General features: G+C 40.5%; 1 protein-coding gene across 5 annotated transcripts in view; it reads right to left on the reverse strand.

Moving 5' to 3' along the window:
- Positions 1-640: 640 nt before the first annotated feature.
- Positions 641-18,959, reverse strand: part of LRRC31 (leucine rich repeat containing 31) — a 32,946-nt gene continuing 14,627 nt past the window's right edge. For 2 of the 5 annotated variants that reach the window (XM_077991654.1, XM_077991655.1), the window contains 7 exons: positions 18,392-18,559; positions 18,048-18,215; positions 16,539-16,706; positions 13,979-14,056; positions 13,678-13,845; positions 9,969-10,136; positions 641-2,235 (listed from right to left, as the gene is read on the reverse strand). In XM_077991654.1, coding sequence (XP_077847780.1) covers positions 1,904-2,235; positions 9,969-10,136; positions 13,678-13,845; positions 13,979-14,056; positions 16,539-16,706; positions 18,048-18,215; positions 18,392-18,559 — 1,250 coding nt within the window. In that variant the 3' untranslated portion in view covers positions 641-1,903. The remainder of the gene's footprint in view (positions 2,236-9,968; positions 10,137-13,677; positions 13,846-13,978; positions 14,057-16,538; positions 16,707-18,047; positions 18,216-18,391; positions 18,560-18,959) is intronic. The other 3 variants (XM_015131644.3, XM_077991656.1, XM_077991657.1) reach the window with 3 other exon arrangements.

The following is an 18,959-nucleotide window of genomic DNA, read 5'->3' on the forward strand; positions in this document are numbered from 1 at the left end:
GTATACAGTGGTGCAATCTTGGGTCACTGCAACCTCCATTTCCCAGGTTCCAGCAATTCTCATGCCTCAGCCTCCTGAGTAGCTAGGACTACAAGCACATGCCACCATGCCTGGCTTTTATATTTCTTTGGTAGAGATGGGGTTTCATCGTGTTGGCCAGGCTGGTCTCAAACTCCTGACATCAAGTGATCTACCTGCCTTGGCCTCCCAAAATGCTGGGATTATAGGCATAAGCCACTGCACCTAGCCAGTCTACTTTTAAACCTTTTATTCTGAAATAACTATAGATTCACAGGAAGTTCCAAAGAAATATTTAGGTAGGTCCATGCACTGCTCAGCCTCCCTCAATGCTGACCTCTTTCATAACTATAGCACAATAACAAAACCAGAAGATTGACATTGCACTCATTTGTGTGTGTGTGTGTGTGTGTGTGTAATCCTATGCAATTTTGTCACATATAGTTTTGTGTAGGCACCATCACAATCAAGACACAGAATTGTTCCATTGCCACAAGTTTCCCTTGTGCTATTCCTCTGTAGCCATACCTACTGCCTACTCCTCTCCCAGTGCCTAACCTGTTCTCCAGATCCATAATTGTGTCATTTTAGGAATGTCACATAAATGGAAACACACAGTATGTAACTGGGATTGGCTTTTTTATTCAGCATAATCCACTTGAAGTCTACCCAACTGGGGCATGGATCAGTGGTTTTTTCCTTCCTGTTGCTGAAGGAGTATTCCATAGTCCCACAGTTTGTTTAACCTTTCACTCATCGTTTCCAGTTTTTTTGCTATTGTGAACAAAGCTGCTATGAACATTCATGCATAGGTTTTTGCATATGCATAGATACTCACGGAATTCATGGGAATGCTTATGGTATTCATGGTATTCTTTCATACGATGTAACCCAAAATATCCCCTTTACAGCATTCAAAACCTCCTCATCCTGAAAACGTTTTAATTTGGAATAGTGTTGATTTTAAATTTGCATATCTTTCAGGCAGTGATTGCAATACTAATTATTAGTGTAGTAAGAAGAAAGCAAAACATAATTTGACCAGAGCATGTCAGAATAGAAATGTGTAGACAAACCTCTCTGCCATGCAATGACTTTCATTCTCTAGCAAAAGAAAATCAAAGATTTCAAAAATTGTTTAGAGCAACACGAAAACTGTCATTAATGAACTAAATTAGTTTTATGAGCCAATTCCATTTCAAAGAAATGCCTGGAGGCAATATGTTAACAATTTTTTTAAACAATAAAAAGAAGTTTTAATGTATTTTAACAAGATGTGTTTTTCACGGTGAGTTTTAAATTTTCAAACACTTTTTAGTAAGATTTATATGTCAGTGACTATCATTATTGTTCATGGTTTGTATCTGAGATAAAAGGCACCAGAACGTAAAATAATAAACCATAGAAGGGTACACTTTCTGATAAAAACCTACATGGACCACATTAAGATACATATAGTGATAGTAATGATACATGAAACTCTTAGACAGCTAGTGCCTTTCACATTAGAATCACACACACACACTCACGCACACCCTTATATTTAGAACATTTAACTTGTAGGAAAAGAAGAGGCACAACATTTCTGGGCAAGAGAAAAGCAGTTGCAGTACCAGAATCTAAACGCTTTTGGCAAGGCTTCTAAACAGTAAATGAACTAATTATATATCCAAAACAAATCCATTGAAAAATGCTGTCTTTGTTTCATGAGACAGAGAATAATGGCATGCTTATATTAGATATTATATACATATATTTACAAAGCTCTTGTAATAGTCCCATTAAATGGCCCAGAAGTTGATATTCAGTTCATGACACTGGAATTCGTTCATGTTCTTTTCCTTTGGAGAATGGTTTGTAGCTTATTATGATGTGGGAAGTCAGCTTACTGAAACCCACCATGGTCAAAGTGAATGCTCCTTTTTTTATCTTGGTCAAAGCATTCTAGTTCTTCCTCCTGTGAAGCTGGGAGTATCCATCTTTTCATTCCTATCTCTGTGATCTGAGGAAGTTTGATCACAGCACATAACAAGTGTCTAAACCATTGTCCACAATCTCGAAAATTTGATGGTCGAAGGCTAATATCTAGCTCGATTAACTCTTTGAGGAACCGCACGTTTTGGCAGAACATGGTCCACCCTGCGTCACAGATGCTGTCATTGTAGCTCAGGTCCAGCTTTCGCAGTTTGGCCAGATGACCCGTCTGTATGACCGATGCTGGAAAACAAAATCACTCTAAATGCTAACATACAAGAATACTGTCTGCCATGGCTATTCCCATTTCCCATAACACTATCTCCAGGACTAGTAATGACAAGATTAGTAATTAGTAATGATTTGTTATTAGCAGCTTTATTCAGGACATCTGAAATCTGAAAAACAGATTTCCTCTCTATACATCCCATCTACAGCTTTTTAATTTTCTTTTTCCAAATCTCAATCCAATAATTTTTTTGTCAAGTTCCTGCTCTCTGCTCCACTGGAGTCCCAGCTCTTCCTACAGTCTTTCTCTAATTAAATGTAAAGAGTGATGGCTCATTGACTTTAACTAAGGACCATTTGTAAATAATAGTCTTGTTGCTTATACTGTTTAATTGTTCATTGTTCATTCATTCAGTCATTATTCATCCAGCAGTTATTTAAATGAGCACTTTCCATATGCAGAACATACCTGGATAATTTCCAATTCACCTTAGAGACCCCAATACACATGACAGTTTTCCCTATATGGGTGCTACCTACAATGGCACTTAAAAATGATGACTAATGTACAATCTGAGCTATTTGATCAGAAAATAAATAAGTTAATGATGAAATAAAGACTTCTGTAAGAGGAGGCAGGAGAGATAACCAAGGCAAATGGAATATGCTTCCCTTTTCAACCAAACCCAGGAATGGATTGCAGAGATCAGGTGAGTTGTGTAGAATCTTGGAGATGAAAGGGATCTTGGAAGTCTCCTTATCCAACCTCCTAATAAATAATCAGAGAGAAATCCTTTTCACAGCCTCTCTACTGATGATCACCACAATTCTGCCTGAACCGTTCTTTCAAGTTTGCCTCAGCATTATGGAGCAGCTCCTAGCAGGAGGAAGCCCTCACACAGGGCCCCAATCTATCTTCTGGTGTCTTTCACCCCATGCCCCCATCAGTCAGCTGAAACATTCAGCTCCTTCTTCCTCATGTCAGCCCTGCAGTGTTAGATAACAGCCAGGTCTCCCTCAAACTTTATCCCTCTAGGACTGAACATGCCCTGGTCTTTCAGTCTTTCCTCACACACATGGCTTTCTGATCAAGGAGGATGTTCCAACTCCATCACTTTCACTTGCCGACAGTTTCATTCCACAGTGAATTTGAGAGCTCAGCCACCCGTGCACACAGCAGCTGCACTCTGTCTCTAGGTGTCCATGTCAATGTGTGTCTCTCTTCCTGTCTTGCAACATTACTCACAATATTCTCAAGACCTAACTAAGTGTTAAAGACAATGTGCATGCTTTTTCTCTTTCATCCTATTTTATTATTTTAGATTTATTACATTTTTAAAAATCTAGGTAGTGGAAACATAGGCCATAGATATACTCTTTATAGTTTACTATGTGAAAAAATAAATGCCATTAATTATTTTTAAAATGTGCATAAGCTAGTGATTAACAAATGTTTAATGTTTCTATTAGAAAAAATATAAAAGTGGCAATTGCTAAAACCACATATAGTAATACTTGTTTTTTGTTGCTGTTGTTGTTTTCGTTTTTTGAGATAGAGTCTGCTCTTTGTCCAGGCTGGAATGCAATGGCACAATCTCAGCTCACTGCAACCTCCACCTCCAGGTTCAAGCGATCCTCCTGCCTCAGCCTTCCAAGTAGCTGGGATTACAGGCACCTGCCACTATGCCCGGCTAATTTTTTTACTTTTATTAGAGACAGGGTTTCGCCATGTTGGCCAAGCTGGTCTCAAACTCCTGACCTCAGGGGATCCACCCACCTCATCCTCCCAAAATGCTGGGATTACGGGTGTGAGCCACCACGCCTGACCTGTAATACTTGTTATTGACTAAAAATTCAAAGAAGGAAAATATACCCTGATGAAATGTAAAAGTATAAATTTGACCTGAGAAAAAACTGTCAGTAAAGATTAAAAAAAAATATACGATAGCTGAAGACATGGCAAATAAAATTTGATGCAGACAAAAATAAAAAAGACCTAATTGAGGCCTGGTGTGGTGGCTCATGCCTATAATCCCAGCACTTTGGGAGGCCAAAACGGGCGGATCACGAGGTCAGGAGATCAAGACCATCCTGGCTAACACAGTGAAACCCTGTCTCTACTAAAAATACACACACACAAAAAAATTAGCCAGGCATAGTGGTGGGCACCTGTAGTCCCAGCTACTTGGGAGGCTAAGGCAGGAGAATGGCTTGAACCCGGGAGGTGGAGCTTGCAGTGAGCCAAGACTGCGCCACTGCACTCCAGCCTGGGTGACAGAGCGAGACTCCGTCTCAAAAATAAAAAAAACCTAATTGAAGAAGCAAATTTTAATCATAAACATTAAATAAAATAACTTAAATATATTTAATGGTGTCTAATTCAGAAAAATAAATAAATGAAAATCAAAAGCTTATTTTTTAGAAGACTCACAACATCAATAAACCCTTGTGATAGTCAGAACTCTAAATAGCCATCTTAAGGTTTCCATTGTGTCCCCAGGACTGAATGTGATAGATTTTGCTCCCAGGATTAGCTTAGGCTATATGGCACACCCGACTTTAAGAAAGGGAGATTATCCATATGGAGTTAACCCAATCAGAGGAGCCCTTTGAAAGCAGAGAGAATTTCCTCCTACTGGTGGCAGAAGAGGAAGGAAGACACAGAAGTCAGAGAGATTTAAAGTGTAAGAGGCATGGACAATCCACTCCAGGCTTGCAAATGAGGGGCCCATGTATCAAGGAATGTGGCTGGCCTCTAGTAGCTGAGAGCAGGCTCCAGCTGAGAGTTAGCAAGAAAAGAGGACCCTCAGTCCTACAGCTGCAAGGTCCTAGACTCTGACAACAAAAATGAGCTTGAAAGTGGATTTATTCCTAGAGCCTTCAGATGAGAACTCAGCCTGGCTGACACCTTGATTTCAGTGTTGTAATACCCTACACAGAGAACCAACACATGCTGTGCTAGACTTCTTACCTACAGAACTGTGAGCCGGGTGAGGGATGGGAAATTACTTCCCGCATTATTCATTCGGGTGATGGTTACATCAGCACCTCATACTTCACCACTACAATATACCCATGGAAGAAAACTGCACTGGTGCCCCTTACATTTATATAAGCTTTTAAAAAGAACTGTGAACAAATACATGGATATTGTTTTAATCCACAAATTAACATGTTACACAGCAACAGAAAACAAATACCTTTGGTCACACTAGCCAAGAACAAAGAGATAGAAACACAACTGACCAATATCAGGAATGAGACAGGAGGTATCACTATGGGCAGTAAAAGGATAATAAGGAAACAACTTTAATTCCATAAATTCAACAACCTAGATGAAATGGGCCAACTCCTTAAAAGACACTATCAAAACTTAAAGAAGAAATAGACAACTGGAATAGTCCTAGCTCTATTTTTTTTCTATCTCTATTTTTAAAATTGAATTGGTAATTTAAAATATCCCACAAAGAAAATTCCAAGTTTAGATGGCTTCAGTGGTGAATTCTGTGAAACAGTTGAGGAAGAAATAATACCAATTTTACCCAATCTTTCTGGAAAATAAAAGAGGAAGGAACACTTTCCAACTCATTGTATGAGGCTACCTATACCCTCATAACAAAGCCAAAGACATTTTAAGAAAACCAGTAGGCGGTTATCCCTTGTGAACACAGGCACAAATATCCTCAAAAGAATATTAGCAGATAACACCCAATGCTATATAAACAAGATAATACATAATGATCATGACCAGGATGATTTAACATTTAAAAATCACTTAATATTATTAATTATTATTATTAGTTATTATTAATATTATTATTCATGATATTAATGAACTATAAAGTTTTTTAAATGCTCATCTCAATAGATGCAGAAAAATAATCTGACAAAATTCATTATAAGAACTCTTAGCAAATTAGGATTCCTTAGCCTGATAAAGGGTAGCTACAAAAAAACCTATAGCTAACGTCATACTTAATAGTGAAAAATGGAATGCTTTCCCCCTCAGCTTAGGGGACTAAGACTGGAAGCAAGGCAAGAATGTCTGCTCTCATGTCGTTCAACATCTATTGGAAATCCTAGCCAGCTAAATAACCAAGAAAAATAAATAAAAGATACGCAGTGGAGATAAAGACATAAAACTGTCTCTAGGCCGGGTGCAGTGGTTTCATGGCTGTAATCCCAGCACTTTGGGAGGCCGAGGCGGGCAGATCACGAGGTCAGGAGATCGAGACTATCCTGGCCAACATGGTGAACCCCCGTCTCTACTAAAAATAGAAAAACTAGCTGGGGGTGGTGGCGAGTGTCTGTAGTTCCAGTTACTCAGGAAGCTGAGGCAGGAGAATCGCTTGAACTCAAGAGTCAGAAGTTGTGGTGAGCCGAGATGGCGCCACTGTACTTCAGCCTGGCGACAGAATGAGACTCCATCTCAAAAAAAAAAAAAAAAAAAGCTGTCTGTAATCATATATGATATGATTGTCTATATAGAAAATACTACAGAATCTACTAAAAATATCCTACAGCTAACAAATGAGTTTAGCAAGGTTGCAGTAAAATGTCATACAAAAATCAATTGTGTATCCATATACTAGCAATAACATTGGGAATCTAAAATTAAACAGTATCTTTTATAAGAGCACAAAAATTAAATACTCAGATACAAATTTAACAAAATATAAAAACTATAAAACACCAGTGAAAGAAATCAAAGAGTACTTAAATACAGAGATAGACTGTGTTCATGGATTGGAATACTCAATATTGTTAAGATGTCATTTCTCCCTGAATTGATCTATAAATTCAATATAATCCCAATCAAATTTCCCGATGGATTTTTAAAATAGATATTGACAATCTGATGCTAGCTCTATATGGAAGTGCCAAGTAACTAGAATAACCAAAACAATTTTGAAAAAGAACAAAGAATACTTATACTACTTCAAGACTTACTATGAAGTTTCAACAATCAAAACAGCGTGATATTGGTAAAATAAGAGACACAGAGATCAATGGAACAGAATTGAGAGATCAGAAGTAGGCCATCACAAATATGGTCAATTGATTTTTGACAAAAATATAAAGGCAAATCAATGAAGAATGGATAGTCTTTTCAACTAATGACACTCCAATAATTGGACAGTGACATGCAGACACATTAATCTCTACCCATACCTCATACCTTGTATAAAAATGAACTCAAAATAGATAATAGGTCAAAATACAAAAGGCAAATACAAAGCTTCAAGAAAAAATATGGAAAAAATTTTTGAGAACTTAGATTTGCAAAACACTCTAAGACCTAATACAAAAAGTTCATCAAATTAACAAATTGATAGATCTTTATTAAAGCTGAAAGCTTTGCTCTGCAAAACAAACACTATTAAGAGAATGAAAAAGCCAGTGGGACAGACCCAGAGAAAATAATAGCAAATTATATTTCTGATAAAGGACTTACTTGTATTCAGAAAAATCTAAAAAACTCTCCAAACTCATCAACAAGAAAACAAACAATCCAATTTTTAAAATTAGGCAAGAGATTTAGAACAGACATTTCACCAAAGGAGCTAAGAAATGAAAATACACACATAAAAAGGTGTTTGACATCACTGGTCATTAGGGAAATGCAAATTAAAATCACAATGTTTTGTCCCATCTTCTAATTACAATCATTTTTGCTATAACACTTGTTTTGAAAACACAAGTTTATTTCAATGAGACTGAAATGTCAGGAAACAATTTGAGCATAATGCAAATTTCTTGTTTGCATTATGCACGATTTGTCCACAGGAAACACTAGGTGAACATATAAGACTGTCCCCAGCTGAATTGAGCTGCATATAGAAATAAACAGCCTGGGCACGGTGGCTCATGCCTGTAATCCCAGCACTTTGGGAGGTCGAGGCAGGTGGATCACCTGAGGTCAGGAGTTCGAGACCAGCCTGGCTAACATGGAGAAACCCCGTCTCTACCAAAAACACAAAAATTAGCCAGGCGTGGTGGTAGGCGCCTGTAATCCCAGCTACTCGGGAGCCTGAGGCAGGAGAATCTCTTGAATCTGGCAGGTGGAGGTTGCAGTGAGCCAAGATCATGCCACTGCACTCTAGCCTGGGTGACAGAGTGACACTCTGTATAAGAAAGAAAGAAAGAAAGAAAGAAAGAAAGAAAGAAAGAAAGAAAGAAAGAAAGAAAGAAAGAAAGAAAGAAAGAAAGAAAGAAAGAAGAAAGAAAGAAAGAAAATGTAGACATGCACACACCTCATGAAGACAACAACCCTCATCTATCCACACACCCTCTTTCCACCAACTGAAGTGTGGACAGGCCACTTCCACAGACAAACTTCAGGTCTTTCTCAGGGGAAAGTCTAATATTTGCTCATTTCTTAACTGTTTAATATGTAAAACTGTATTGCTATTTTTCATAGCTTCTGTTTTTTAAAATATGCCACTGATGAAGTGTTTGAGTGTGGTGCTTCCAACCATAGGTCCTGTGGTTATTACTGAATAATTCTTGCATAACACATGATTTTTAGGCCCATGTGCCATGTCATAGCAAAACTGACTAGTGTATACACTGCAAACACACATACAACTACTTGGAGTGACTGTTCTGACCCTTCATTTGGAGGCGTGCTCATTGCTTTGGAATTCTGGCAGTTGATGGCTGAATAGTGATTAGAGTGTGAGGACAAGGCTAGATGGGAGACAGAGGGAGTACTCTCTGGTTCATTGTTTTATAATGGGAAAGTGGAAACAGAATGAGTTGTTGTTGTCGTTGTTTTTTGAGAAGGAGTTTCACTCCTGTTGCCCAGACTGGAGTGCAATGATGCAATCTTGGCTCACCGCAACCTCTGCCTCCCAGGTTCAAGCGATTCTCCTGCCTCAGCCTCCCGAGTAGCTGGGATTACAGGCATGCACCACCATGCCCTGCTAATTTTGTATTTTTAGTAGAGATGGGGTTTCTCCATGTTGGTCAGGCTGGTCTTGAACTCCCGACCTCAAGTGATCCGCCAGCCTTGGCCTCCCAAAGTCTTGGGATTACAGGCATGAGCCACCACGCCTGGCCACATAGAATGATTTTAGGGAATATTTGGGTAGCCTCAATCCCACAGTGCAAAAGTTATTCCTTATTCAATTATCTTTCCATCTTTCTAGACTGACATGGAAAAAGGGTCAGATTGTTACTACAGTATGCCTTTAACCTCTTTCATCTTTTTCTAATAGAGAGGAGTCTCTAATCAAAGCCATCAGCAGTCTAATATCTATGAGAAGTGATACCCGCACTTCAGTTACAGTGATAATCAGCTTCTTGTTTAAATAAAAGCATTTAAATTAAAGAGTCAATTTAAAGTTAAGTATTTTAACTTTAATACTAAGGAAAGGAAGTATTAGTTAAGTTAAAGGAAAAGTTAAGTATTAGTGCTGGAACCATGGGGATGGATGAGATATAGATGTCTGAAGTGGGAAAACTCACGGACCAGGGAGGTGTGGAACAGCTGTTTGCCTTTCAGGAACCGCCCCACCTATCTAAATCCATATCCTTTTAGGAAACACCCCCCACTGTCATGTGGTTTTAGAATTGCCTTTGTTCATTTTAATTAGAACTCTCGGGAGATATTAGGGAGAAAGTAATCTGCACAGAGGGCTTCACCCCAAGTCTAGTGCCTCCCCCACCTCCCCACCCGGTGCTTTGCAGGAGCGGCACCCTCTGCTCTGTGTGCCAAGACCGCTTGGGAACAAGTAGATACACACCCAGGAGAACCACATCCTCTGTCACCAGGGAACAGCTGCTCAGCCTCAGCACTCGAAGAGACATGGAAAGCTTTAGTGTTTCCAGAAGTAGCTTCAAGTTGCCACCAACACACTTGTTCCAAGAAAGGTTGAATACTTCCAGAGCAGAGAGGTGAACAGAGGTTTCAGCTAAAAGTGGTAACGATAAGAACAGCAGTAATTTAGGTTTTCTTACAGATCATAAGCTTTGGATTTGAGGAAACTGGTCTAGGACAACACATTAATATAACTGGGGTTGAGAAAGTTGTAGAGGCCATTTTCTTCTGCCTTAAATTTATGGCCTCAATTTATGTTGTCTGTTTTTTGTTGTTGTTGTTGTTGTTTGTTTTGTTTTGAGACTGAGTCTTGCTCTGTCACCAGGCTGGAGTGCAGTGGCACAATCTTGGCTCACTGCAACCTCCGCCTCCTGGGTTCAAGTGATTCCCCTGCCTCAGCCTCTCAAGCAGCTGGGACTACATGTGTGCACCACCATACTCAGCTAATTATTTTTGTATTTTAACAGAGACAGGGTTTCGCCATGTTGGCCAGGATGGTCTGGATCTCCTGACTTGGGATCCACTAGCCTTGGACTCCCGAAGTGCTGGGATTACAGGCGTGAGCCACCACACCCAGCCTGTTGTCTGTTTTTATTTGGGGAAATATTGGAAACTTTAGCAAAGCAAAACTTGATAAATTGGAATTCACTGTCCAACTGGGGTTTCTTTCCTTCATTTCACATGTAGGAAGGAGAAAGAGGCAAAGTACTTGGACGGCTAGTCAAGATTTCAGAATGTGTCCTGGTTGGTTGGTACATATTCCACTGCACAGTCACTGCTGAGATTGAGAGAGGGTCAAGTCTCCCTAAGAGTCTGAAATACCAAAACCTATTTGTGTTTACTTCACTGCAATAAATGCAGGCAAGGAAGGCAACTAATGTATTTTGGAAAGAGCTTTCAAGAAAAGTAAAAGATTTTCTGCTTAATTCTCAATTGCCCCCAAAGTTAAAATTAACCAGAATATCTTATTCCCAAGTTAATTGTACTTTAAACTATTCTGCCTTCCTTCTAGAGAATAATGTGTTCGAGGGGAAAATATACATTCTTTTATAATATCTAGTAAGAAAATCCCTTATTCATGGTACAGAGATCTACATTAAGGAGAAATGGAACTTTTTCTTCTAAAAGTAATGTAGGGAAATATATATTTGCTTCATTTGCTTAATTCAAATTGAATAGTAGATTTATGTCAGATGATATAATTTAGTGTGATACCTAGTTGATCATGATTCATTGATTGTGCAGCTAGAATTAGAAACAGCTGTGCCTTCTAATGGCTACAGTTCCTTTAAAAAAACATATTTTTCCAGACTGGGCAACGTGGTAAAACTCCATCTCTACCAAAAATACAAAAATTAGCCAGGTGTGGTGGCACATTCCTGTAGACTCAGCTACTGGGGAGGCTGAGATGGCATGATCGCTTAAGCCCAGGAGATCAAGGCTACAGTGAGCCACGATAGTGCCACTGCACTCCAGCCTGGGCAGCAAAGCAAGACCCTCCCAAAGTACTGGGATTACAGGTGTGAGCCACTGCACCTGGCCCAAGTTCACAGTTCTTTACTGGAGGTCAGTCATCTAGGTACCCTCCACCCAGCATATACCAAAATTCCATGCTCACAAAAGAAAAGCTCATGTTCAGCATAAACCATGTTGTTTGTGCAAACAGGTTAGGCATAGTAAACCACCCTTATCAGTTAGGAAATGGTACGAACACCCCCAGATTCCAAGTTCTGGGATATCAGCTAAGGGTTGGTCTTTCTGGTTGATAGTAGGCCTTTCCAGGGATAGCAGCATCAGGCCTGCTATGTTAACTCTTTTTTGCCCCCATACACGTGGCTGGAGTTGTTGTATTTGTGTGCTTCCTGGATAATGCTAAAAACAGAGTCCTTCTCTCTAACCCTCTCACCAGTGTTTTTTCTTTATCAGTTGGCACTTCCTTAAAAATGAATTGTACTGTCAACCAGACAAGGAGTATTATTAATGAAATAAATGCATTAAATTCATAAAAATGAGTAGCTATTATTATACATTAATAAAAATAAATGCATGTTATTTACCCCCAAATTTGAAGAACACTATATTTAGGGTATTCTTGCCCTCCTTTTCAGCCTGAGTATTTTGTTCAGCCTGAGTATTTTGCTCACCCTGAGTATTTTGCTCAGCCCGAGTATTTTGCTCAGCCCGAGTATTTTGCTCAGCTCCCATAGACTTGGTCCTCACCATGCCCTCCTCCCAGCGCTCCCTCAGCATCATTCATCTCATCGTCCACATCTCTGGATGGGGAAAAGTCCCAGGATAGGTAGCTTTCAGCCCTGCTGTTCTAGGGCCCATGGACCCATCAGAGAGTCTACAGATATGCTTGAAGGGGTGCCTGTGAGCTTCCTCAAACTGATTACAGTTATTCTGTGGGGAAGAGTATGGTACATTTTCTGTCTCCAAAACATCTGGAATTAGACTGCCTTAAATCAAATCCTGGCTCTGGCTCTTATGACCTAGGGTTACCTCATGTACTTAACATCTCTGTGCCTCCATTTCCTTGTCTGCAAAATATAAAATGGAACAACGGCACATGCCTTATACAGTTGTAAGAGTTAAATTGGTGAATGCATGTAAAGTTCTTGGAAAGGGGCCTGGCACATAGGATATGCTCTATAAATGTCAGTTGTTAAGTTCTGCCCATTTGGTGACAAGTGCAATGTCAGCAAGTAAGGGGAGGTATTGTGAAACAAAGACACTTGGTAGCACTTCTCCAAATCGATCACCCAGGGAGCCAGTAGTTTGTGCACACAGTGCCGCGGTCCCCAACACCACCTCCCTTTACTTGCTGACACTGCACTTGTCATCAAATGGAAACTTTGTCACCAACTTTCAGATTCAGTAGGTTCCTGATGTAGGCTGGGGCACATCCGTGACCTTAAGGCATACACAGATTCCTAAGGGAGCATATAAATCCTGTGGGGAGTGATTGCTTGGCAGTTAGCTAGGCTCACACTCTAGTAAATGGCTTACTTTCCTATCAGATCCACAGCAATCCCAACTCATACTGACACCTCCGCAAAATTACAAGTTACCATGGATGTGGTGGTCCCAGGTTGGTTGTACACACATTAAATTTTAAATGCTAAATCTGCACATACCATGGCCAGGCACGGTGGCTCACACCTATAACCCCAGCACTTTGGAAGGCCCAGGAGGGTGGATCACTTGAAGTCAGGAGTTTGAGACCAGGCTGGACAACATGGTGAAACCCTGTCTCTACTAAAAATACAAAAATTAGTCGGGTGTGGTGACGTGCACCTGTCTGTGATCCCAGCTACTCGTGAGGCTGAGGCAGGAGAATCGCTTAAACCTGGGAAGCGGAGGCTGCAGTGAGCCAAGATCACGCCACTGCACTCCAGCCTGGGTGACACTCTGTCTCAAAACACAAACAACAACAACAACAAAAAACCCTGCACATACTAGAATCATTTTTTTTGGACTTTCAGAAGGTCACTTTTAAGAAGGCATATGTCCTGAAAAGAAGACAAATTAGTACTTCACAAATTTGGCTGAACCTTGGAATGAAATGCAGAGAAAAAGAGGTCTCCCTCTCACATTATTGCATGGCTCCTGCAGGGACCTGGGAAATCTCTTACCAAGAGCTGTAAAAGTCTCACTCTCCAAAGCACAGTTGTTGATAACTAACGACTTCAATGCTGGTAAAAATCGGAGCCTGCTGAGTAAGTTTTCAGAAGAATTGCCCATCTTTTTGTTGGCTGATAAATCCAGTTCTTGAAGATTTGAGAGTAAAGGAATGACCTGGGCTGTTAAAAATATCAGCAGTGACATGTTTTAGGCACCATCTCACAGAGTCTTCCGGGTGTTTGGTTCCCACACTCTGTTTAATCTGTCAGTCAATACAGCTCTCCCCAACCCGACCCTCCCTCCCTTACACACCGCAAACCAGCCATCTTCCCAGCATGCTGCTTGGGCTTTCTTGCTTCCAAGCTCCTTTCCAGGCTAGAAGAGCAAAGGCTGTGGAGACAGAGAACTAGATCTTGGATCTGCTACTAAAGAACTGTGTGATTTTGGACAAGTTAATTAACCTCTCTGAACCTTAGCATTCTCAACTCTAGAGCTCTTAGTCTTCTCTATTTCGGTGGTCATTGGGAAGGTAAAGTGACTTGGTAAAGATAAAGTACTTGGTATAATGCCTGGCACATACTAACTGCTCAATTAATGTTTGAAATGATAATTCTTTTCTCAGAATGTAAGTACCAGTAAGGCAATGAAAACAGCAATCAGAACAGACACTTGTTGGTAACCACACTGGGTCCTGAGGGGCCCGGCTAGGAATTACCCCCGTTCACTATCTTTTGCCTGCTTTTCCGGCCTTTGCCCCAACTCTTACCAAGGCAGAAAATGCAGTATGCTGGATCTCTACAAGGCTGGCTCACCTCCTCGAAGCCTTCCAGGGTCACCCACACCAAAGTAACCCCTTGGTCACTATCACATCACCATATTTTATTTTCACAGCAGCCAGCATTATGTGATATTTTCTTGTTAATATATTTGTTTTCTGTCTTCCCTCACTGAAGGCAAGCTCTGTGTTATAGAAACTATCTCACTCCCAGAATGAGGATCAGTACCTGAAACATCAGAGGTATAAATGTTTGTGGGAGGAGGGAGAGAGGTCGGGGAAAGAAAGGGGAAAGGCAGGGAAGGCAGGCAGACACTTGTAAAGTCAACAGGTGTAACTATTTCTCCTTCTTCCAACCCCCTCAGCACTTTATATTTCGCCATGCAGTTTGAATATGTGTTGGTTTACTCCTGCCCCTGCCATACCGAAGTTCCCTGATAGCTGGGATTTTCTGCAGCCCCTGGCACAGTGTCCCACACCATTAGAGGATTCATCGGTAGTTACTGCTTAAAGGATCTATAATTCCAATTCTTTGGAGCGATTTACAATGATCAGATAAAAGAATGTTCAATTATTTAACGGCATAAAGTATAAAGCAGGATGTATTTTCATTTCCATCTTTTCAAAATTAAGCAGAAGGAGAACAATGCAATTCATTACACTTATCAAATTATTATTAGTTTTCCAGGGCCATTCACCCATGTCAGTGGCTGTGAACCTAGGTAAGGAAAGCCTAGTCTTCCATTATACCAGTGGGAACAATTGAGGTCCTCCAGCACTGAGTAACAAAATGAGATGTGGTATTCATGTTATTTAGTTGTACCAAGGGAATCTGGCGGGCTGATAACTCATGAAGGTCTTCCTAGGTATGACGCTCAGGCTATGATAAGTAAAGGGAATGGTAAGAACTCATAATGCTCCATGCAAAGCTCAAAAAGGGATTATTTTGTCATTTTTAAATCTTCATGAACGCCTTGAACTCTTCTCATTTTCCCAAATATTGAGAGAAGAGTCTGAGAGATAATTTAGCGGGTTTAAAAAGATAGATGTGTGAGACCTAGAAACCTATCTTACGGTCTTCCTCCCCAAATTGTACTATAAACAACCAAAAACTTACTTGTATTCTCATTGTGCACTCATTCTTCATTCATTCACATATTCAACATGCATTTACTTGGTGCCAATCATGTGCAGGTGCCTGTGCTTGAGCAGTGGGGAGATGCTAAATGAGACACCTCTAGCCTGGACTTGCCCATGACCTGGAAGGAGAGAGCATGGGCAAAGGGCCCAAGGCCAGAGCATGCCTGGCATGTCTGAGAATCAGCAAGGGCCGTGGCACGGGTGGAGTCAGTGAGGAGGAGGGGGAGTGAATGAAGTCAGAGCGATGGAGGACAGGCAGACCATTTGGGCTCTTGCAATAATCTAAGCAAAAGATAATCGTTGCTTGGACCAGGGTAGTGGAGGTCTAGATGGTGAGCCATGGTCAGATTCTGGATGTACACTGAAGGCTTACTGTCGCCACAGACGGGATAAAACCCTTAATCTCAAGGCTATGCTTGCTCTGTTTGTTATGGGAAATTGCATTTATATATTACATGTTGTAATTACAGAACTATGTTTGCAGTAGGAAAATAAGTGTAGTTGCCTAAAGCGGTAACGTATAGCCATCACGCGCCACCCCACTGACTCTTTCTGTAACTTCATTTGTATCTGAGTGGCTTGACTTCACTTGTTATTCAGAAATCTTCAATACCTTTTGTGTTGGCATTTGGTTACAGGTATGTAACCTGTTTGTAATCAGCTTTGTGACACTAAGAGATTTATTTCTAAACAGCAACATAAATTCAAAATTTTCCCTAAGCGCCAAATCTATCATTTACAGGCATGTATAGGTGGAACTGAGATTCACTAACGTTTACTGGGTGTTTAATACATGCCAAGTACTGTGTTGAGACATTCACAGAATTTTTAGGAATTAATCTTTCCAATAACTTCATAAAAAGTAAATTTATAAGTGTACATATTAAAATTTCCAAGTTTCCAAAGATAGGCCAAGATTCCAAAAAGTCTTTCCTTTGCTCTGTAATATGTACTCACTCAGTGACATCACGTCATCTGCTGTTAGTGAACACTGGTGAAGATCTAGGACTTGCAGATGCTTTAGCATGACCAACTGAGCCGACGAGTCTTCAAAACCTCCACCTAGATCCTTATTGCAGGAAAGATCTAATTTCCTCAGCTCAGCCAAATACCTAAAAGCGGCATCTACAAAGAAAGTCAGAATCCCATTCTGATAGCTGGACACAATGGTGTACCTATAGTCCCAACTGCTTGGGAGACCAAGGTGGGAGGATTGCTTGAACCCCGGAGTTCGAGTCCAGCCTGGGCAGAATAGTGAGATCCATCTCTTAAAAAAAGAAAAACTGGACCAGGCGTGGTGACTCCCATCTGTAATCCCAGGACTTTGGGAGGCCAAATGGGGTGGATCACGGGGTCAGGAGTTCAAGTCCAGCCTGACCACGATGGTGAAACCCCATCTCTACTACCATTCGGACATATTGCAAGGTGGTAAGAAGGTGTGGAACAGGGGTGGGGCCATGGTGCAGTAAGGGAGGCTGAGGGAGCACACTGTGTTCACAAAAGACAAAAGAAGGAATAAGTGTAAACTTCCTACCATCTGGCCCTCTGTGGACCCGACCATGATTTCACACACACGCTCCCTAAGATCTGCATAGATTGCCGAGGGTTTTGACATGAATCCTGCAACTACACTTGAGCATCCTCTCCTATTACACTTGAACATTGGAGTTTACATAGATTTTTCGACTTATTCAAGCTGCCAGTGAATATTACAGGTTCTGTAAGTTCAATGTCATTTCCTATTCTCCGTAAATATGGATACTATGTACAGGGGAATAAGTTTTAACTCCAGACGCCATCGAAGCCATTCTTTTTATCAATACCAATTCCTTCCTACTATGGAGCATAAAATAATGCTGACACTTTCAGAACAGAAAACCTAGTAGTTCTAGCAGCAAAGAAACTTTATTTTTCCCAGTGTTTATCTCAACCTAAAATATACTGGCCTTTTCAGAGTCAGTGATATTAAAGGCTCATTTTTATAATCGTGAAAGTGTATGTTCTCTGTCAAATATTTAGAAAATAAATAAAATATTAAAAAGATTTTTTTTGAGATAGAGTCTCTTCTGTCATCCCTATCAGCTCACTGCAACCTCGCTTCCTGGGTTAAAGCGATTTCTGCTGCCTCAGTCTCCCAAGTAGCTGGGATTACAGGCACACGTGTCACCACGCCCAACTAATTTTTGTATTTTTAGTAGAGATGGGGTTTCATCATGTTGGCCAGGCTGGTTTCAAACTCCTGATCTCAAGTGATCCGCCTGCTTGGGCCTCCCAAAGTGCTGGGATTACAGGTGTGAGCCACTGCGCCCAGCCTAAAGGAGATTTCAATTACTCATAATCTTATTCCCCAGCGCAACCACTATTTATATTTTGCTATATTTCCTAGTAACTTTTCAATATATATATTTATATGTATATCATATATATTTATACTTGTAATCTTAAATCCAGCCATTGTTAACTCACCCAATATTTTGACACTCTTTTGTGATAATCCACATGAATGTAACTTCAGTACTTTCAGATTTGACGTGCTTTTTAATCCCTGAGCAATACTGTTCAGACTGCCACCAATGTCTCTGTTAATGGAAAGATCAAGTACTTCAAGACTTTGCAGCATAGGTAGCAGTTGACCTAGAAAAGAAATCCAAGTAAGAAGGTATGTCACCTGGGGATATAGTGACGTTAAACTCCACTCCCCTCCTACATACCCTTCTTTAAATTCAGGATAAGACAAAACACAGCAAACGTCGATTCCCAAGCTATCCAATGAGCATCTTTGATTTTTTTTCTCTTCAAATTCCACTTACCCAGAAATGTCCCATCTTCCGACGTGAGGGTGCAATCCACAAGCTTAAGCATTTGTATCTTGCTCCCTTTTTGGAACTTCTGAAGGATCAGAGGCAAATTTCCTCCCACTTTACTGTTCCAAGACAAATTTAGCTCTTCAAGTTCAGGAATCATCTCAAGTGCTTCTCCTGTTAGCAAATGGCCCGAAAATTCTGTTAGTCACTAGTCAGTAAAGCAGGGAATTCATTTCAGAATCAGCACAACTATGATTAATGGAGTGTGGAAACTGGGCCAGGTACTGTCCTGTTTGGCACAGAGGAACAGAGAGAAGGAAAGAACCCAGTTCCTTCATAGCAGGGCACGCTTCTCTAGATTTACACGTACAGTCATTCTAGTCCCTCCAAAATTCTGAAGTCATGCGTATGAGCTAAACAATTGTTGTAGAAAAATCCACCTATTGGTAGGGTGGTTTTAGGAAGCTGCTTTTGTGGTGGTTAATCTGCTTTCCCTTAGCCCCCCTCTCTGGCATCAGCATTTCTGAGAAGTTTGACCAGGGATAGAAGGGAGGCAAAGCAGGTAACTGGCCAC

The sequence above is a fragment of the Macaca mulatta genome, chromosome 2, assembly GCF_049350105.2.
Source record: "Macaca mulatta isolate MMU2019108-1 chromosome 2, T2T-MMU8v2.0, whole genome shotgun sequence".
In the NCBI taxonomy this organism is placed as follows: domain Eukaryota; kingdom Metazoa; phylum Chordata; class Mammalia; order Primates; family Cercopithecidae; genus Macaca; species Macaca mulatta.